The sequence below is a fragment of the Somniosus microcephalus genome, chromosome 19, assembly GCF_052327205.1.
Source record: "Somniosus microcephalus isolate GS21.2 chromosome 19, FLI_Smic_1.0, whole genome shotgun sequence".
Lineage (NCBI taxonomy): Eukaryota > Metazoa > Chordata > Chondrichthyes > Squaliformes > Somniosidae > Somniosus > Somniosus microcephalus.
In genome coordinates, this window is record NC_141005.1 from 66,091,050 (window position 1) to 66,112,835 (window position 21,786).

The 21,786-nt window shown below is 52.7% G+C and overlaps 1 protein-coding gene across 1 annotated transcript; it reads left to right on the top strand.

Moving 5' to 3' along the window:
* The first annotated feature begins 5,728 nt into the window (after window positions 1-5,728).
* Window positions 5,729-8,958, top strand: LOC147104561 (cell division control protein 45 homolog). The gene is made up of 4 exons (XM_085962152.1): window positions 5,729-5,918; window positions 6,724-6,800; window positions 7,636-7,702; window positions 8,726-8,958. Exons 1-3 carry the CDS (start codon window positions 5,836-5,838, stop codon window positions 7,698-7,700), a joined length of 225 nt encoding a protein of 74 aa, XP_085818278.1. The 5' UTR covers window positions 5,729-5,835; the 3' UTR covers window positions 7,701-7,702; window positions 8,726-8,958.
* The last annotated feature ends 12,828 nt before the right edge of the window (window positions 8,959-21,786 follow it).

The following is a 21,786-nucleotide window of genomic DNA, read 5'->3' on the forward strand; positions in this document are numbered from 1 at the left end:
TCTCCCCCGCTCTCCCGCCCCCTCCTCCCCCCGCTCTCCCGCCCCTCCTCCCCCCGCTCTCCCGCCCCTCCTCCCCCCGCTCTCCCGCCCCTCCCCCCGCTCTCCGCCCCCTCCCGCTCCCGCCCCCCCCCCGCTCTCCGCCCCCCTCCCCCCGCTCTCCCGCCCCCCTCCCCCGCTCTCGCCCCCCTCCCCGCTCTCGCCCCGCTCTCTCGCCCCCCTCCCCCCGCTCTCTCGCCCCCCCTCCCCCCGCTCTCTCGCCCCCCCCCCGCTCTCTCGCCCCCCTCCCCCCGCTCTCTCGCCCCCCCTCCCCCCGCTCTCTCGCCCCGCTCTCTCGCCCCCCTCCCCCCGCTCTCGCCCCCCCTCCCCCCCGCTCTCTCGCCCCCCCCTCCCCCCCGCTCTCTCGCCCCCCTCCCCCCGCTCTCTCGCCCCCCTCCCCCCGCTCTCTCGCCCCTCCTCCCCGCTCTCTCGCCCTCTCCCCCGCTCTCTCGTCCCCCCGCTCTCTCGCCCCCGCTCTCTCGTCCCCCCGCTCTCTCGCCCCCGCTCTCGCCCCGCTCTCTCGCCCCCCTCCCCGCTCTCTCCCCCGCTCTCTCGCCCCTCCTCCCCCCGCTCTCTCGCCCCTCCTCCCCCGCTCTCGCCCTCCTCCCCGCTCTCTCGCCCCTCCTCCCCCCGCTCTCTCGCCCCTCCTCCCCCCGCTCTCTCGCCCCTCCTCCCCCCGCTCTCCCGCCCCTCCTCCCCCCGCTCTCCCGCCCCTCCTCCCCCCGCTCTCCCGCCCCTCCTCCCCCCGCTCTCCCGCCCCTCCTCCCCCCGCTCTCCCGCCCCTCCTCCCCCGCTCTCCCGCCCCTCCTCCCCCCGCTCTCCCGCCCCTCCTCCCCCCGCTCTCCCCGCCCCTCCTCCCCCCGCTCTCCGCCCCTCCTCCCCCCGCTCTCCCGCCCCACCTCCCCCCGCTCTCCCGCCCCTCCTCCCCCGCTCTCCCGCCCCTCCTCCCCCCGCTCTCCCGCCCCTCCTCCCCCCGCTCTCCCGCCCCTCCTCCCCCGCTCTCCGCCCCCCTCCCCCGCTCTCCCGCCCCCCCTCCCCCCGCTCTCCCGCCCCCCGCTCTCCCGCCCCCCCTCCCCCGCTCTCCCGCCCCCCCTCCCCCCGCTCTCCCGCCCCCCCTCCCCCCGCTCTCCCGCCCCCCCTCCCCCCGCTCTCCCGCCCCCCCTCCCCCCGCTCTCTCGCCCCCCCCTCCCCCCGCTCTCTCGCCCCCCCCTCCCCCCGCTCTCTCGCCCCCCCCTCCCCCCGCTCTCTCGCCCCCCCCTCCCCCCGCTCTCTCGCCCCCCCCCCCGCTCTCTCGCCCCCCCTCCCCCCGCTCTCTCGCCCCCGCTCTCTCGCCCCCCCCTCCCCCCGCTCTCTCGCCCCCCCTCCCCCCGTTCTCTCGCCCCCCCCTCCCCCCGCTCTCTCGCCCCCCCTCCCCCCGCTCTCTCGCCCCCCCTCCCCCCCGCTCTCTCGCCCCCCCTCCCCCCCGCTCTCTCGCCCCCCCTCCCCCCCGCCTCTCTCGCCCCCCTCCCCCCCGCTCTCTCGCCCCTCCTCCCCCCCGCTCTCTCGCCCCTCCTCCCCCCCGCTCTCTCGTCCCCCCGCTCTCTCGCCCCCCTCCCCCCGCTCTCTCGCCCCCCCTCCCCCCGCTCTCTCGCCCCTCCTCCCCCCGCTCTCTCGCCCCTCCTCCCCCCCGCTCTCTCGCCCCCCCTCCCCCCCGCTCTCTCGCCCCTCCTCCCCCCCGCTCTCTCGCCCCTCCTCCCCCCCGCTCTCTCGCCCCTCCTCCCCCCCGCTCTCTCGCCCCTCCTCCCCCCCGCTCTCTCGCCCCCCTCCCCCCGCTCTCTCGCCCCTCCTCCCCCCCCGCTCTCTCGCCCCTCCTCCCCCCGCTCTCTCGCCCCTCCTCCCCCCGCTCTCTCGCCCCTCCTCCCCCCGCTCTCTCGCCCCTCCTCCCCCCCGCTCTCTCGCCCCTCCTCCCCCCCGCTCTCTCCGCCCCTGCTCCCCCCCGCTCTCTCGCCCCTCCTCCCCCCGCTCTCTCGCCCCTCCTCCCCCCGCTCTCCCGCCCCTCCTCCCCCCGCTCTCCCGCCCCTCCTCCCCCCGCTCTCCCGCCCCTCCTCCCCCCGCTCTCCCGCCCCTCCTCCCCCCGCTCTCCCGCCCCTCCTCCCCCCGCTCTCCCGCCCCTCCTCCCCCCGCTCTCCCGCCCCTCCTCCCCCCGCTCTCCCGCCCCTCCTCCCCCCGCTCTCCCGCCCCTCCTCCCCCCGCTCTCCCGCCCCTCCTCCCCCCGCTCTCCCGCCCCTCCTCCCCCCGCTCTCCCGCCCTCCTCCCCCCGCTCTCCCGCCCCTCCTCCCCCCGCTCTCCCGCCCCTCCTCCCCCCGCTCTCCCGCCCCTCCTCCCCCCGCTCTCCCGCCCCCCCTCCCCCCGCTCTCCCGCCCCCCCTCCCCCCGCTCTCCCGCCCCCCCTCCCCCCGCTCTCCCGCCCCCCCTCCCCCCGCTCTCCCGCCCCCCCTCCCCCCGCTCTCCCGCCCCCCCCTCCCCCCGCTCTCTCGCCCCCCCGCTCTCTCGCCCCCCCCTCCCCCCCGCTCTCTCGCCCCCCCCTCCCCCCGCTCTCTCGCCCCCCCCCCCGCTCTCTCGCCCCCCCTCCCCCCCGCTCTCTCGCCCCCCCTCCCCCCGCTCTCTCGCCCCCGCTCTCTCGCCCCCCCCTCCCCCCGCTCTCTCGCCCCCCCTCCCCCCGCTCTCTCGCCCCCCCTCCCCCCCCGCTCTCTCGCCCCCCCTCCCCCCCGCTCTCTCGCCCCCCCTCCCCCCCGCTCTCTCGCCCCTCCTCCCCCCGCTCTCTCGCCCCCCCGCTCTCTCGTCCCCCCGCTCTCTCGCCCCCGCTCTCTCGTCCCCCCGCTCTCTCGCCCCCGCTCTCTCGCCCCCCGCTCTCTCGCCCCCCCTCCCCCCGCTCTCTCTCCCCCCGCTCTCTCGCCCCTCCTCCCCCCGCTCTCTCGCCCCTCCTCCCCCCGCTCTCTCGCCCCTCCTCCCCCCGCTCTCTCGCCCCTCCTCCCCCCGCTCTCTCGCCCCTCCTCCCCCCGCTCTCTCGCCCCTCCTCCCCCCGCTCTCCCGCCCCTCCTCCCCCCGCTCTCCCGCCCCCCTCCCCCCCGCTCTCCCCGCCCCTCCTCCCCCCGCTCTCCCGCCCCTCCTCCCCCCGCTCTCCCGCCCCTCCTCCCCCCGCTCTCCCGCCCCTCCTCCCCCCGCTCTCCCGCCCCTCCTCCCCCCCGCTCTCCCGCCCCTCCTCCCCCCGCTCTCCCGCCCCTCCTCCCCCCGCTCTCCCGCCCCTCCTCCCCCCGCTCTCCCGCCCCTCCTCCCCCCGCTCTCCCGCCCCTCCTCCCCCCCGCTCTCCCGCCCCCCCTCCCCCCGCTCTCCCGCCCCCCCTCCCCCGCTCTCCCGCCCCCCCTCCCCCCGCTCTCCCGCCCCCCCCTCCCCCCGCTCTCCCGCCCCCCCTCCCCCCGCTCTCCCGCCCCCCCCTCCCCCCGCTCTCTCGCCCCCCCCTCCCCCCGCTCTCTCGCCCCCCCCTCCCCCCGCTCTCTCGCCCCCCCCTCCCCCCGCTCTCTCGCCCCCCCCTCCCCCCGCTCTCTCGCCCCCCCCCCCGCTCTCTCGCCCCCCCTCCCCCCGCTCTCTCGCCCCCGCTCTCTCGCCCCCCCTCCCCCCGCTCTCTCGCCCCCCCTCCCCCCGCTCTCTCGCCCCCCCTCCCCCCGCTCTCTCGCCCCCCCTCCCCCCGCTCTCTCGCCCCCCCCTCCCCCCCGCTCTCTCGCCCCCCCTCCCCCCCGCTCTCTCGCCCCCCCTCCCCCCCGCTCTCTCGCCCCCCCTCCCCCCCGCTCTCTCGCCCCCCCTCCCCCCCGCTCTCTCGCCCCCCCTCCCCCCCGCTCTCTCGCCCCTCCTCCCCCCCGCTCTCTCGTCCCCCCGCTCTCTCGCCCCCCGCTCTCTCGCCCCCCTCCCCCCGCTCTCTCGCCCCTCCTCCCCCCGCTCTCTCGCCCCCCCTCCCCCCCGCTCTCTCGCCCCTCCTCCCCCCCGCTCTCTCGCCCCTCCTCCCCCCCGCTCTCTCGCCCCTCCTCCCCCCCGCTCTCTCGCCCCTCCTCCCCCCCGCTCTCTCGCCCCTCCTCCCCCCCGCTCTCTCGCCCCTCCTCCCCCCGCTCTCTCGCCCCTCCTCCCCCCCCGCTCTCTCGCCCCTCCTCCCCCCGCTCTCTCGCCCCTCCTCCCCCCGCTCTCTCGCCCCTCCTCCCCCCCCGCTCTCTCGCCCCTCCTCCCCCCCGCTCTCTCGCCCCTCCTCCCCCCCGCTCTCTCGCCCCTCCTCCCCCCGCTCTCTCGCCCCTCCTCCCCCCCGCTCTCTCGCCCCTCCTCTCTCTCGCCCCTCCTCCCCCCCGCTCTCTCGCCCCTCCTCCCCCCCGCTCTCTCGCCCCTGCTCCCCCCCGCTCTCTCGCCCCTGCTCCCCCCCGCTCTCTCGCCCCTCCTCCCCCCCGCTCTCTCGCCCCTCCTCCCCCCCGCTCTCTCGCCCCTCCTCCCCCAGCTCTCTCGCCCCTCCTCCCCCCCGCTCTCTCGCCCCTCCTCTCTCTCGCCCCTCCTCCCCCCCGCTCTCTCGCCCCTCCTCCCCCCGCTCTCTCGCCCCTCCTCCCCCCGCTCTCTCGCCCCTCCTCCCCCCGCTCTCTCGCCCCTCCTCCCCCCCGCTCTCTCGCCCCTCCTCCCCCCGCTCTCTCGCCCCTCCTCCCCCCGCTCTCTCGCCCCTCCTCCCCCCGCTCTCTCGCCCCTCCTCCCCCCGCTCTCTCGCCCCTCCTCCCCCCGCTCTCTCGCCCCTATCCTCCCCCCGCTCTCTCGCCCCTCCTCCCCCCCCGCTCTCTCGCCCCTCCTCCCCCCCCGCTCTCTCGCCCCTCCTCCCCCCCCGCTCTCTCGCCCCTCCTCCCCCCCCGCTCTCTCGCCCCTCCTCCCCCCCGCTCTCTCGCCCCTCCTCCCCCCGCTCTCTCGCCCCTCCTCCCCCCCGCTCTCTCGCCCCTCCTCCCCCCCGCTCTCTCGCCCCTCCTCCCCCCCGCTCTCTCGCCCCCTCCTCCCCCCCCGCTCTCTCGCCCCCTCCTCCCCCCCCGCTCTCTCGCCCCTCCTCCCCCCCGCTCTCTCGCCCCTCCCATCTCCCTCGCTCTCTCGCCCCTCCCATCTCCCTCGCTCTCTCGCCCCTCCCATCTCCCTCGCTCTCTCGCCCCTCCCATCTCCCTCGCTCTCTCGCCCCTCCCATCTCCCTCGCTCTCTCGCCCCTCCCATCTCCCTCGCTCTCTCGCCCCTCCCATCTCCAATTATCCTCTAAACCAGTTTGACCTCAAAACTGCACTTGGAATTGGCTCCCTATGTGCAATGCCACAGATGATTGACACAGATGTGAATTAAATATAGTGAGGAAATTGTTAGCACAACAGTGATTTTATTTTTGTGTTGTAACACAAAGCTGAGCTCAGCTAACTCAGCACAGACAAGTATCAAACCTTGGAACCTTCTGGTCTGTATGCTTCCATAACACACTGTCTGGTATATCTGAGCCCAAAGTACATCGTAGAACTATTCTAATACAATTGTGCCACATTAAAAGGGAATCTGACATTGTTGTTACATTGCAGTCTTGATTTCTGACCCAGAGAGGAAAACAAAAGAAGACCTGGTCTGTTCAAATGGATCAGTAGAAGCTGCTTGAATTCCATGTCTGTATTTGGTGTTGGTGTAGAATATTTAATAAGCACTGCCCTCACTGTCTTCATATTGCATTTGTTCTTCCCTGCAGACCAAGAACAAACGGTGTAAGGTGCTCCCGCTGGTCATGGCGGCACCGATGGACCTGGAGAAGGGGACCGTGATCGTGACTGGAATCCCACCAGAAACTGAAAGCTCAGACAAAAAGAAGTGAGTCAGTAACTGAGCACCATGTTTACAGTGTATAAACGGAAGATACAGTACTTCCCTCAATGGTGAATGCGGCAACTGATGTGGTACTGAACCAGACAGAGCAAGAAGGTCCCATGTTTGATCTTCGGCTGTGCTGAGTTTGCTGATCTCAATTGGAGCAGCACTTCCCATGGATGCAATTTTGAAAAGGATCAAATTGGAAACTGAATCATTGGGAGAAATTTTAACCCCCCCCCCCCCCCCAAAAAACGGGTCGGTTAGGGCTGGGTGGGAGGTTAAAGTATTAAAAATGTGAATCCCGACTCCAACCCGCCCACTTCCAGGTTTAACAGAGGCAGGACAGTGAGGCGGGCAGCCAACCCGCTCCCAGGAGGTGGGTTGGCACTTTAAATATTATAATGAGGCTGGAATCCTCTGATTTAACCTATGGTGCAGGTTTAACTGTGGCCAAAGAGGCGGCCTGGGATGCTGGGCCTCTGGATTCCCGGCTGCTACAGCGAGGTGAGGACAGCCTCGGGGAGCAATCCTTGTGGGCCAGGAGGAGTAGGAGTGCTTCCTCCCAGCCCAGCAAGCTCCCCCACCATCAGACCGCACCCCACCCTCCCGACCTGCCCTCGGGATCGGTTCAGACTGCAGCTGCTGTGTAACCCAGAACCAGTTGATTTACAAGTCTGTTATGTTGCTGTTTGGATCAACTCTGCAGCTCCAAGTAGAGTGCTGTGTTTCACATTGTGAAGTAAGGTGTAAAATTGCTGAGAAGGTAGTGCTGGAAATTCAGTAAATAATCATCACTCTTTTCCAGTTTCTTTGGCAAAGCGTTTGAGAAGGCAGCAGAAAGTACCAGCTCGAGGACTCTGCATGATCACTTTGATACTTCCAGTAAGTAACCTTTTAGATCACTTGTGCTGCTATGAGATCAAGTTCAGTAATAATGCTGTCAGTGATTCTCCCTGAAGGCCAGTTTGAGGAAGAAGTTTTCTTCATTTCCCTGTGTAATTGTGATTGATTGCAGGGCGTTATCCCTTTGAAGTGTGTGTGTGTGTGTGTGGGGAATACGTGTCAAAGATATTGTGCATCACTTCAAACAATTGTTTTCGGACTTCCTTATAATACAGTAGAGGGAAATCATTCCATACAGGAGCATTACAGGATGGAGATTGTGTGCTAACTAAAAAAAGATCGTTGAAGTAATTTTAGAAAGGTCAGATTCGATATATAAAGAACACCTCTGGGTAGCTGATGGTGTGTGGTAAATAAGGAATATATCCTGATGGGTTTTTGATCCTTTAGCATCTGACGTGAAGCCTGATATGGTGTATTTTCGAGATAATATCACTATCTAGTGGGATATCCCAAACTTAAGAACAGTGCTTGCTGAATAAACATTTCACAGCAACAACTATGCACTACTGGTACTGCGAGCTACATCTTTATCCCCTTGCATCTCTCCAGCTTGCATGAAGTATCTCCTGTGGTGTATGTCCCATTACAGATTGATTGTACTACATGTTGTGCATATAGACTTATTCCAGCAGGGAATCTCCCTTCCCCCTCCCCACTAGTCATCTACTTGGTACTGGTTTAACTCAGTCAGACCAACTTAACCAGTTGCCACTCACGTTGGTACAAGTGTTAAGGTAGTTTAAGATGTTGCCAGCCCTGTGCGCATGCCTAGTGACAGCATTCCAATTAATCAGTCGTCTTTTTATTACAGTAATTGAACTGAAAACTGAGGATCGTAGCAAATTTCTGGATGCACTAATCTCTCTGCTGTCATAAAGGTGAGTGCAGCGTCACTTACTGAAGTAGGAGTACCCAGAGTCTCTGGTTTAATGGGGCAGTGACTTCAGATACACATTGCAAGTATAATTCCATTTTATGAATCTGCTGATTTTATGAATGAGGTGTTCGTAATGTGCCCACGGAACGTAGAAATACCTTTTTTGAAGTGAAATGACTTGTGAAACAGTGGGTCCTGAAACTGGGGCAGACCCCTGGGGTGCAGAACCAATGACTTCAATCCAGCAACCATCCCACCTCCTTATAACGAGGGCACCCAATGAATGGCAGCTGAAATCAACTGTAATTTTAAACATATCCAGTAAACTGTGATGACAGAATAAACCAGATGCAATTGTGAGCTACATTACCCAGGAACTGTGCAGATGGGAAATGGAAAGGCAAACATTTAAAGGCTTATGCCAATATAGTAAAATGTTACTGTAAGCAAGGTGGAATCAAAAGAAAATGGTGTATAATGTATAAGCACCTGCTTATAATGCAGATGCTTTCACAGTGCTGAATAAGTAGCCAGCTAAACTGTACATGTAAATGACACATTATGATGGTGTTTTGGCATTTTTATTACAGTCTATCATGGGTCTTGTTACAATGTTTACTCTTTATTCCAAGCACACACTGCAAGATTGTCACTGGTTTTATAGTCCTGTTTATACCACTTGCAGCTATGTGATTATCCATGAGCATTTTTATGAATTTTTTTTGGGAAACATTCCTATTGCAAGGTTTGATTAATGCCCGGGAGTCCAGAATAGATGGTCACACAAGAGTTGTGTCTAAGGCTGATTTTATTGCCCTCTTTCTAAAGAAGCACGCCGTATGTTTTTTAACCAGTTAACTCTAAAATGATATACGTGGGCGGCTTGATTCTTGATTAAACAAACTAGTGTGTGTTAGTCTGAATTCTTGTTGCCCAACCAGGCATATCGTAAGTCTTCGCTGTATTTTAACTTCCTGAGCCTGGTGTGAGGTTCAACTAATATTTCCTGTTTCTCGTTCTTCAGGAGCATGCCTGGTGATTTTTGACTCTCTACGAAGACACAGGTTGTTCTTTGGTTTGTATTTAGTCTTGTATTGTGTAAAGTGTATAAATTGTCTGTCTGTCCTGATCTCATGTTGTGTTTTACTGACCTTTTTTTAATCTTAAGTATTGGATTGTAAATTATATAATATTGTAGGTGTGCTATTTGCCAGATTTTACTGCCATAAATTTTTAATAAAATCAGTACCAATTTTACGTGTTTGAATTGTCGCTTTGTACATTTTCTCCTTTTGTGGAAGTGCCTGCTCTCTGCCTATTCCTGACAGACGTGGAGAATCACCTATTGGGGCTGCTAAACTGGCCAAAACAAACATTCATTGTAAAAGTGAAAATTGCAAACAAATGTGGTAGCTTGGAACAACCTGTGGTTTCTTGTATGCTTGCTGATCATTTTCTCCTCTCTCCTGTTCCATCCCAACACTTTAACTGATGATTATTTCTCATTGTGGCTACACTGGTTCCCAGAATACACCAGTGCAGCCTTGCGTCAATTTGAAAAAAGCTCTCAAACTTTCTGGTTTAAAGAACTAGAACAAAGCTGTAATTCCTCTCGCATCATCAGTAGTGAATACAACCGAGAATTTTGAAGCACCATTAAGGAACCTGGCGACTGCCTGAAAGGCCTACTCCTGTTCCTATGACAGCAAACAAAACAATTTCTTCGCACAGCAAGAGGCTCCACCAAAAAAAAAGGGCATCTTCAATTATTTCTCCCCCCACCGACCACAGGACTTGTCTGAGGGAAAGCTTTTTCTTTGAAAGAGAATTTTGGAGTTGCCTGATCACTACTTGATTTATCCACCCAGGCTTTCCACTTCTGTGCTCACAGACCTGCTTATTTCTGGCCATTTAAAGTAAGTGCGCAAAAAATCACTGGTTGCCGAGCACAGTAGCAGAAAATCTCAGCCACCTCGTCCTCTGTCCTCCTCTTTTCAAACTGGTCTGTGCACTGCACTGTGGGTCTTGACCTTTCACATGTTTCCTTTTAAGCAACAGCTCTGTTCTTAGTCAGTGGAACCATTTTAGTTTTATTTGCTCCGGCAAGTTTTCTAGTTTTATGCCAATAAAATGGTCTAATAAAAAATAAAATCTAATAATGACATTTATCAGTATGATAATGGTATTTCCATAAACTGCAGTGGGGCTGTTTTTCTGGACCACTAATTTCCTGAGTCCGATCGGGAGGGAATCGGCCTGCAGCACCTTTTAGAAACTAAAGCCATGTCACCACATTCTGAAGTGAAGTCTTTGAGATGAGATCAATCTGCTCCATTAGCATTGAATATACAATGGGGTAATTACACTCAGAAATTCGAATTGTTATCTCCAGTTCCAAGGTGAAGATGCAAGACTTTTCTTGCTGCCTAAATGCTCAACTTTAATACAGAACGGTCTCCTAAACCTGGCCTTCCATTAAAATACACCGGAATTAATTTAAAGCCTATTTGACACAGAGGCAGCTTCCAGGAATATATGTATTTTACAATCACCACTTGTTTTCCTTTTTCCCCAAACTCTCTCCCTAACCAAGATCCAATTTAGACTGATTTGAGGGCACCCTGGATCTTGCATCAGTCCACATGCCACATTATGGGTTACACCTACCGTCACTATGACGAGTGTATCTGCACCATCAACCTCATATTTTGTTTATGTCTGGTCAATGAACAAAGGCTTTACTGTGACCAGATACCTAGGTAATAGGCAGGATGCAATTACCAAGTATTATGGAGGTAAACCTACCCCATGCCTGAAGTCTTATCGCCACACATACACACACAACAAAGGTACATTTATGAGGGATTTTGATGGAGGAGGTGGGAGAAACTGTTGCCACTGACAGGAGGGTCGGTAACCAGAGGACATGGATTTTAAATAATTAGCAAAAAAGCCGGGGGGGAAATGAGAAATTTTTTTACTCGGTGTGTTGTTATGCCTAAATTTTCAAAAGGGAATTGGATCTCTACTTAAAAATAAAATATTTGCAGGGCTATGGTAAAGAGCACGGGAGTGGGACTAGTTGGATAGCTCTTTCAGAGAGCCGGCACAGGTACGGTGGGCCGAATCGTTCATGTGCTGCGCAGTATGTTTCTATGAAATTGATGCCAAACTTTCTTTAAAATCATGTTGTACATTCATCGAATTTATATAATCAGTTGATGCTGCTGCATATGAAGATTCCCAAGAAAAACTATTATGGTCACTGTTTCCCATAGATTGCTTCCTCACAGACATCTCTATGAATATGTTGATTTTTTATTACTGCAGAAGAAAGATATTTTAGTCACTGTTGTATTGTTTTAGTGCCAGTATTTTCCATTTTAGAATTTATACTGATCAGCATGAGTATGACGCATAGTGAATTTGACTTTTTTTGTAAATACCATGGGTCAAAATCCTTCACTAAGTTACAGATTGGAAGACAGGCACTCAGTCTACAGGAGCACCAATAACACAAACGTTTTGACTCCATTTATGGCTGAGGAACAGGTCTAAATATGTTAAAGTATGCAACTTGACAGTCGATGATGCAGCTGATTCCTGTTTGTTAAGCCTTTAGAAAATCCAAAATAAAGTGATTTCGGACTGGTATCATTGTCATGAGGTAAAATACCATTATTGCTAATTCAATCAGTGCTGATCATCTTAATCAGTTGTACTTCTGCACCAAAGCAAGGACACCCTTATAATGCAGGGGCCCTCTCGTGGTCTGCAGTTCACCATTTATCTTGCTACTAATCGGGGATCTATGGTGAGTGATTTCGTGTAATTTACTATCAGAGACTGGATTTCTAACAACTTATTGGAAAGAGTATTAATTCCTTGTGATCTGATTTCACTTCTATTGTACAAGTTTTGGAACGTTACTATGTCTTTGGGCTTCGATATATTTTATCTATAAATAAATCCGACCAAGTATTTGGGCCTATCGGCACTGATCCAGTAGCGTATTATTTCTGCACCTTCTGTGGTGACGCGAGAACATGGTGTGCATCCCACGTGTTCCTCAGTAAGCCATTTACCATGAGTCAGATAATCATTAAACCTGGGCTGCACTAACACATACACACTCCAGAAGAAGACACTGGTTTCTGCTTAGAAGAAACTCCGTCTGTTTATGGAACATTGTCTAACTGAGATCACAGAAAACATTGTGAAAATGTCTTCACTGTAACAATAAGATTATGCTATAATTACGGTTTAAAACTTATCTCTGCATTCTTATTAGCAATATCCAGGTTTTAAATCTTAAGCAATGAAATATTTAGTTATTTTCCCAAAGCATCCAATTCTTCACCTATTTATTCAGAAGGGAAGCAGCCTTCCCTGATGTTTGGTGCAATTTAAATGTGCCAACATTTTCTTAAGAACTTCAAAGAGGTGGGAGGACATTTAATAACTTCAAACTACATCAAGTTGTGCAGCTGTTTCCTGACTTCCTGATAACTGGCTGTATGGTAAGTCAATGGCATTCTATGCTTTACAATTCGCATTCAGTGTTAAATGAATGTTGAGAAAAGATGTTTGAATTGCATTTGGGCAGATCGTGTACAGTCTCTGTTGATTTGCAGCCCAAAAAGGTCCCTAATGTTCAACAGAAGAAACTTAACTCTTTCCGCAGACAACTCTGAATGGAGACCTCGGCCTGACTTCTTGGTGTAATTTGAATCCGTATCAAATTACAGACCTCCTTGATATTTTCTTGTGCTAATATAGAAATGGTTTTGTCACACTTACCTTGTATTGGAGATAAATAATGTTAGAACATTATTGGATCGATTTCTGACATGTGTTGAGTCAGCTGAACTCAGCTCAGGTGGTATTAGAGACACTGCAATTGGCCTCAGCACCCCTCTCCTAAGGAGTCAGTTTTCGTGCCTGTGATCCAGTGGCTGCAGCTAACGCATGACTGGGATGTTGAGCAAGGACAGGATCAGGCTTGGCTGTGATGCCCCCAGTGATAAACAGCCTGTTAACCACTCTGCTACCATTCCCGTGAGTCTCATGTTACTGGACTAGTAATGCAGAAGCCTGGACTAATGATCCGGAGACATGAGTTCAAATTCGACCACGGCAGCTGGTATTTTAAATAAATCTGGAATGAAAAGCTAGTATTAAGGATGACCATGAAACTATCAGATAGGTTTTTACAACAATCTGGCTCACTAATGTCCTTTAGAGAAGGAAATTGCCATCCTTAGCCGGCCTGGCCTATGCCAGACCCACAGCAATGTGGTTGACTAGAAAACCACTCGGTTGTATCAAACCGCTACGAGAAACAGTAATATGAATAAAACAGGACAGACCACACGGCATTGAGGCACATCCAGCCCAGTCGACCCTCACTAACATCTGAGGACTTGTGCCAAAATTAGGAGAGCTGTACCACAGACTATTCAAGCAACAGCCTGGCATAGTCATACTCACAGAACCATACCCAGTGGCAGGACAGACCCATCAGAGGTGGCGGCAAAGTGGTATATAGTCAGGAGGCAGTGGCCCTGCGAGTCCTCAACATTGACTCCGGACCCGGTGAAGTCTCAATACAGCAGGTCAAACATGGGCAAGAAAACCTCCTGCTGATTACCACCTACTGACCTCCCTCAGCTGATGAATCAGTACTCCTCCATGTTGAACACTACTTGGAAGAAGCACTGAGGATAGCAAGGGCACCGAATGTACTCTGGGTGGGGAACTTCAATGTCCATCACCAAAGTGGCTCGGTAGCACCACTACTGCCAGAGCTGGCCGAGTCCTGAAGGACATAGCTGCCAGACTGGGCCTGCAGCAGGTGGTGAGAGAACCAACAGGAGGGAAAAACCTACTTGACCCCATCTTCACCAATCTACCTGTCATAGATGCATTTGTCCATGACAGTATTGGTAGGAGTGACCACCACATAGTCCTTGTGGAGACGACGTCCCGTCGTCACACTGAAGCCACCATCCATCGTGTTGTGTGGCACTACCACCATGCTAATTGGGATAGATTCGCAACAGATCTAGCAGCTCAAAACTGGGCATGTGGCACTGTGGGCAATCAGCAGCAGCAGAATTGTATCCCATCACAATCTATAACCTCATGGCCAGGCATATTCCTCACTACCATTATCATCAAGCCAGTGGACCAACCCTGGTTCAGTGAGGAGTGTAGAAGAGCAGCACCAGGCGTACCTAAAAATGAGGTGCCAACCTCGGGAGGCTGCAACACAGGCCAACATGCATGCTAAGCAGCGAAAGCAGTATGTTATAGACAGAGCTAAGTGATCCCACAACCAATGGATCAGATCAAAGCTCTGTAGTCTTGCCACATCCAGTCGTGAATGGTGGTGGACAATTGCACAACTAAGGGGAGGAGGAGGCTGCATGAACATCCCCATCCTCAGTAATGGCACAGCCCTAGTAAAATTGAAATCAATGGGAAGCGGGGGGAAACTCTCCACTGGCTGGAGCCATACCTAGCACAAAGGAAGATGGTTGTGGTTGTTGGAGGCCATTCATCTCAGCCCCAGGACATCAGCTGCAGGATTTCCACAGGGCACTGTCCTAGGCCCAACCATCTTCAGCTGCTTCATCAATGTCCTTTTCTCCATCATAAGGTCAGAAGTGGGGATGTTTGCTGATGATTGCACAGTGTTCAGTTCCATTCGTAACTCCTCAGAAAATGAAGCAGTTTGTGCTCACATGCAGCAAGACCTGGACAACATTCAGGCTTGGGCTAATAAGTGGCAAGTAACATTCGTGCCACACAAGTGCCAGGCAATGACTATCTCCAACAAGAGAGAGTCTAACCACCTCCCCTTGAGATTCAATGGTATCACCTTCAACATCCTGGGCATCACCATTGACCAGAAACTTAACTGGACCAGCCACATAAATACTGTGGCAGCAAGAGCAGATCAGAGGCTAGGTATTCTGCAGCAAGTGTCTCATCATTGACTTCCCAAAGCCTTTCCATCATCTACAAGGCACAAGTAAGGATTGTGATGGAATACTCTCCACGTGCCTAGATGAGTGCAGCTCCAACAACACTCAAGAAGCTCGACACCATCCAGAACATAGCAGCCTGCTTGATTGGCACCCCATCCACCACCTTAAACATTCACTCCCTCCACCACCGGCATACCGTGGCTGCAATGTATACTATCTACAAGATGCATTGCAGCAACTCGCCGAGGTTTCTTCGGCAGCACCTCCCAAACCCGCAACCTCTTCCATCTAGAAGGACAAGGGCAGCAGGCACATGGGAACACCACCACCTCCAAGTTCCCCTCCAAGTCACACACCATCCTGAATTTGAAGTATATCACCGATCCTTCATCGTCGCTGGAATTCCCTCCCTAACAGCACTGTGGGAGTACCTTCACCACACAGACTGCAGCAGTTCAAGAAAGCAGCTCGCCACCACCTTCTCAAGGGCAATTAGGTATGGGCAATAAATGCTGGCCTTGTCAGCAACACCCACATCCCATAAACGAATTTTTAAAAAATGAATTTCGATACAATACTGACTTGTCATTTGATCCTATTTCCTCCTATCACAACTATTTTATTGAAACTACCACCGTTGGTGCTCCTCTGAAATTTCTTACCCTGTTCTAAAGTAAATGGTCTGCCCTAATTTCTGTCTCCATACCCACTTGACTGTTCTGTGATATGTCCCCCAGTGCCTGTGTTGGAAGCAGCGGACCTGTGACTTCACATTAGGAGCTCTGAAGCCACAGATCCCAGCAAAAGATATTATCAGCTGGAAAATCCTTTGTGGTTCAAAGCCCCCAATGGGATTCATCTAGCTCTGGTCCTTTTTCTTTCCTATTTGCTTACTGTGTTGAAATCTAAACTCATTGATTGGTTTCTTTTACAAACTAATTCTTTTCTAGGATCTGAAAGTTGTGGAGCTCCTTACTTGCTTCAGTCTTTTCTCACACCTAAATCTTAAAGCTTTTAAAACACGATTTTGATCTCAACAAATCAATAAACTTTGTCATTCCGTCACTAAGATTGCCTACTTCCATCTCTCCCTCTACCTCAGCTCCACCACTGCTGAAACCCTTATCCACACTTTTATCAATTCTGGTTCAATTTCTCCATTAGCCTCCCATCTTCAACTCTCCATAAATTCTAGGTTATCCAAAACTCAGCCACCCAGATCCTGTCCCACAGTAAGGCTCTCAACCATCACCTCCATCCTTCCTGAACTACATTGACTCTCCATGTGCTAAATTTAAAATCCTTGTCCTCGTCTTCAAACTCCTCTATGGCTTTGCCTCCCCTCCCTTTATTTCTGCAACCTCCTCCAGCTTTGTGTCCCCTCCTGCATTCTTCAGCCTGCTGACTCTGGTCTTTTGTGCGTCCCACCCTCCCTTTGTCCTACCATTAGTGGCAGACCCTTCAGCCGCTTCGACCCTACTCTCTGGAATGCTCCTAAACCCCTCTGCTTCTCTGCCTTTAAATGCCTTGTGAAAACTCATCTTTTCAACCAAGCATTTCGTCACCTTCCCTAACTCACCCCATCTGTTTTCTCTCCATGATCTGTATACTACCATGGATGTTTTCTCCATTGAGGATACTATGTAAATGTAAATTGCTGGTTGTTATCTTCTTATTTATTCTTTTGAAACTTGTTGGTTCCTCAAAATCCATTTCTTTGACCATGCCTTCATGAGTCTTCCCCAATTGTTCTCCTACTGCTCAGTATCCATTCTGTTCTGTAAAGTGCCTTGGGATCTTTACTACATTAAAGACGCTATATAAATGAAAATGGTTGAAGAGGTGGAAAGTTTAGAAGATCTGCAATCTTCAAGGGACCAAGAGCACCTTAATGTCCCAATAATGGAATATTATGCATTAAGAAGGGTATCCTCAATGGTGCAGTGAAGACCTGTAACCGGTTTAAGGTATTAAGTTCTTCTGTAGTTGGGGTAAGTAAAGTGCAGAGACTGATTTCTGAAGTGAGTGAGAAGGTAAGTTAACCAAATGAAGTGGTGGCATCTGTAAGTGATGTTGTACAGGGTATTAGAAAGATAGAATGCAGCTCGACAATAGGGGCCCTCAATAATGGCACATGTGGATAATGGCTTCTGCAAGAGGGATCATTTTATAGAATTAATTTGGTTTTCTGGAAGAAAAAGTAAAGGATGGAGGAGCTGAACCAGCAGTAGTTTTTCATTATTTAGGCAGCAAATTATTGCAAGCTCAATTCAGGATGTCTGCGTTGGAATGGTCAGACTTAAGGATGTACAGAATGAGTATAATTGCCACATCAGATCTAGTGTCATTCCAGATGCTCTGTTAAGCCTCATCTAGACTGATTACAATGGACTTTATATAGTTTGTGGTAGGGACCTTAGGTATTTGTTAAAGTGCATAAGGATTAAACAAAATACACTTGTTAAACTTAATTGTTTTCATGGTAGTCCAACAGAGCTCAGGGATATAATCAAATGTAATTAATGAAAATATATGGTCCTTTTTACTGGGATTATTAATATTTCACCAAATACAGAATACAGGAACCTGTAGCTTCCTGATGGCTCAGAGGCTATTGTGTCATACAGATCAGGAAGGTCCCAGGTTTGAACCCCAGTCAGTGCTGAGGGGGATGGGAAGGTGGGAGTCACCACATGACCTCAATATCCCCAATCTATGCCGATAGGAAATTATCCCTGCTATTACTTTTCAGTGATCCCTGTTACAAAGGGTGCCTGTACATGTTGAGTGAGGATGAAGTCGAGCTTGATTGTGGTGCCCCCCATGTTTGAATTGACTGCTTATACTCACTGTCCAACGACTTCTTGAGAGCATACTTGAGAACCACAACCACATCTGGAATAGTGCTGAATGAGCAGTGGCCTTCAGCAGAAATGGGGCAAAGGGAGTAAAGCAGAGGGAAAACTAGTAATTGAAAAATACAGCAACTCATTGTAAATCCCCATGAAAACTATTAGTGGGACCTGCTTCTTAGTTGAAGTTTTGGAATACATGCTACTTACAGCACAGATGCCATCGGGCATGAACTCCTGTTGTTTAAGTGTATGCCTTCAAGAGTAGATATCTCAAATAGCGAGTAACTTGGAAAGCAGGTACCTTAAATGTCCTGTAGATCAAGAAATGGTGAACTACTGAGGCAATAACTATTTCTGTTGCTAGTTCTCCAGCCTGATGTAACAGTATTTGTGCGACTGTAGGCTGGTACGAATGAGACCATTCACAGTGAGTGCTCACTGAGAACAAAGAACAGGCATGGTCGGGGGATGGGCAGTTGGCTCAGGTAACTTTAACCTTGCAGCTTGAACTTGGAGTTAGGGATAAAAATGCACCCCCTATTAGAGCCAGGGGAGCTTAAACAGCAGAAGAGAGGAGACTGGGGGGAAAGAGAGCAAAGGAGGGCAATGGATTGTCAAGGATGGCAAAGGAGCTCCCTAGGGAGCTGCCAGCACAGGAGCCATCTTGAAACATGTTGATCTAGTGACTAGTGGATCGTGAGTGGAGCTCGGGACCAGGGATCGTGAGAATATCAGTGCTAATTTGATCCTGTGAGAAACAACATCATTCATGTCCGAGGCCAGGACCCAGGAACAAGGACGAGCCCAGCAGTGAGGTCAAGGCCCAGGAGTGGCACAGCGTGGACCAGCAGCGGGGTCAGGGCCCAGGGAAGGTGCAGTACGGGCCAACAGCGAGATCGGGAGGACCACAATGCATCCTACGAAACCCAAGCAGAGAGGACCTGCGGGAATGAGACAGGAGGACAGTAGCAGTATGTTTGTGTGTGTGTGCTGGGCCGTTGAAGCAGAGCCTGGTCTCCAATCGTCTTGGATCCCCTTGCCATTGGACCAAGACCTTGCTCTGTCAAGCCCGTGTGGTAGCTGGTGTGCAACGGCCACCCCACGTTAAAATAATTCACGCACAGGCATCTTCCACCCTTTAAAATGAAGTTCGGGACCTGGAATGTCAGGACCCTCATGGACAACCCCAACAGCGACAGACTGCTCTGCCCCACCTGTGACAGAGATTGTAGGTCCCGCATTGGACTAATCAGTCACCTGAGAACTCATTTTTAATGTGGAAGCAAGTCATCCTTGGTTCCGAGGGACTGCCTAAGAAGAAGAAGACGAATGAGATTGTTTTTTGTGCCTCTGTCTGGTTGGTTATTTTTTCTAACCAGATTCTCTGCTAGCTTTTACTCTCTGTCCAGTAACCCATGTTTCCTGTCAGGCCCCGGTTAAGCTTTACTTTCCACTCTCTGAATCCTTGGAATTCTCCTCTTGTTTATTAAAACGTTTGCAGCAAGTCAGCAGAAAAGAAAGAAATCAAAGAAATTCTGCAATGGGCTGGAATTCAGCACACCAGGGGAGGATTGAACTACTCTGGCCTGGAAAACGAAGATTCCTCCCGCCAGGAAGGTTCACACTGGGTCCTAAAGACTTCCTTGTACAAGGAATCTCTCTAAAATACACGGCATGGAGTTTCCTCCATAGTTATGCCCAGATACACCTGTAATCTGGGTGCAAACCATTTACGTGGCTTAAAGATTGTGGAATTTTGGGTGTGTGAGTTGCGCGCCTAACTACAAGACACCCAAGCCTCGATCTTTTACATCCGTCCATCAAACCTCTCATCTGAACGAATCTCCGCCCACAGAACTGGCCACGCCCCTGACTCTCAAATACAAGGCCCAGAAGCAAAGGTGTTCGCCGCTGGAAGTTTGCCTTTCTCGGCGCTTAAATCAGATCAGTGTCGATTAGTGAGGAGTTCCTAGTGCGAGCTGCTGTGACAGCAGCTAACTCGCCATGCAACCAATCACAATCCAGGATTCTCACAGACAGGGAATCAGGAAGTGTAGAAATTGCTTTTGTACAGACTTTTTAAAAATGTTAGAGAGCAAACCAAAGATTGGGGCTTTCACAGGGGGAAAGGTAAACCTGAAATAAATATGAACAAACTTTTAAAAATATAATTTTTTTAAAGCTTCTTAAAAATTGTAATTTTCATCATTATGGAGAAATTTGACACTCCACAAAATTTAAATGAGTTTTTCAGGGGCCATAACATTTGTTTAGCAGTAAATACGCTGTTAAAACCCCAGTTACACCTGAACCAACAAGGCCTAACTTTTAATGGGGTATTTAACAGCGATATTACCGCAGAAAAGCCCAAGTTTTCACCAGTTTTACTGATTTCCCTGATTACCGGCTATGGAGGGGGGGGGGGGGGCACAGCGCCCCCAGTGTCGGAGCAGTGAATGACAATGCAACTTCAGGATTTCCGCATTAGGATGCGCAGGCACTACATCCTGAAGTTGCGGTCAGTTTCAAAGGGGTAGTAACAGCAAACGCTGTTAGTTTGCTGTTATTACCCACCGCAAATTCCGGGCTCGAGTATCTTCCAATTGCACTAGTTTGGAGAGTCTCTCAACATTGTGAAGGCGCAGCAGGAAACCGTCATGTTTCTGGTCTTTTAACTGCAAATTTTGAGCAATTTAAAAAAATGTATTTTCACTGAGACCTGCTCCCGGTCCAGCAACACCTCCATTTTAATTCTGCCTGTGCCAGCTCTTTGAAAGAGCAATCTAATTAGTCCCACTCCCCTACTTTTTCCCCATAGCCATGCCTATTTATCCTTTTCAAGTATATTTCCAATTTCCTTTTGAAAGTTACTATCGACTCTGCTTCCAACCGCCCCGCACCCCCCTCCCCTCCCTTTCAGGCAGTGAATTCCAGATCATACCAACTCGCCTGCTTCAAAATAAAATTCTCCTCATCTCCCCCCTGCCTTTTTTTTTGGCAATTATCATAAATCTGTGTTCTCTGGTTACTGACCGTCCTGCCAGTGGAAACAGTTTCTCCCTATCTACTCTATGAAAACCCCTCAGAATTTTTACCGCCTCTATTAAATCTACCCTTAACTTTCTCTGCTCGAAGGAGAACAATCCCAGCTTCTCTAGTCTCTCTACATAACTAAAGTCCCTCATCCCAGATTTATATGAAAAGCACACAAGCTTCAAGCACAACTAATGTGAGTACTGAAACCTGACCGGTCAGTAGACATCCTAATGTTTCAAAGGCTGGAATGAGAGGAAGGCAGTAGCTGGGTACCGCTCAGTTACTGGTTGGGTGGCCTGAGACGCAAAGGGAGATATAGGAGTTTGCAGATTGTCTAAATTCAGTAGGGCCAGTGAAGCTCACTTTCCCTTTCCTTAGTTGCTGTAATTATTCAGTGTGGTAAACCACTTTTATCGTTCACTATCGTTACACTATAGTTATCACTGTTATATCGTTACTCTATGGTTATCACTGTTCACTGTTGTATCACTATACGAGGTCGCCTCTTGTCACGCTGCTATACCTGGGCTGACCACTGCTGACTCCGCCCATGACTCCACCTACCTGCCCAGGTATAAAGGTAGTCGACTGGCTGGCATTCCTCCTTGTTGTATCCGATCACCCACGAGGGTGGGCTCTGTTATTTAGCCAATAAAAACCTATAGTTACTTTCTTAACTCGTCGCTTTTCATTGGATGAATTGATAGGTATATCATTCGGTTTGTTGGCTTTTAGGATGTATGTGGGGAACTTGGTCAGAGCTTTCTCCCTGTTCACAGTATTTCCCCCTCTTGGGCCTAATAGTATGATCTTCAGTTCTCTTTGACCTGGATGAGGAGCCTCTTCATCATTACCGTCTGCCACTGCCTGTGGTGGGCTTCCACTTCTCTAAGTCTAAGCTCCAGGTCTCGCTGGATGCGAGAGCCCTTCTATATCTTGCTGCTTGTATGGGAGATCATGGGCGTAATATTGACTTTGGATGATAGTGTAAAACTGGCGCTAGCGGATCAGCCGCCTGTTACACATCTCTCCTGATTTTCATTTGATGAGAACAACATTAGCGTTGTGCAGTAGCGGGGCTGAGACTGGACAGAATCTCTCCTTTTGGTTTCTGCTCTGCTTTTCTTTAATGTATTTCAAATACATTTAAAGATAAATCTATGTAATAAAACCACTGCCTCATGTGCTCATTTTTCAGTTTC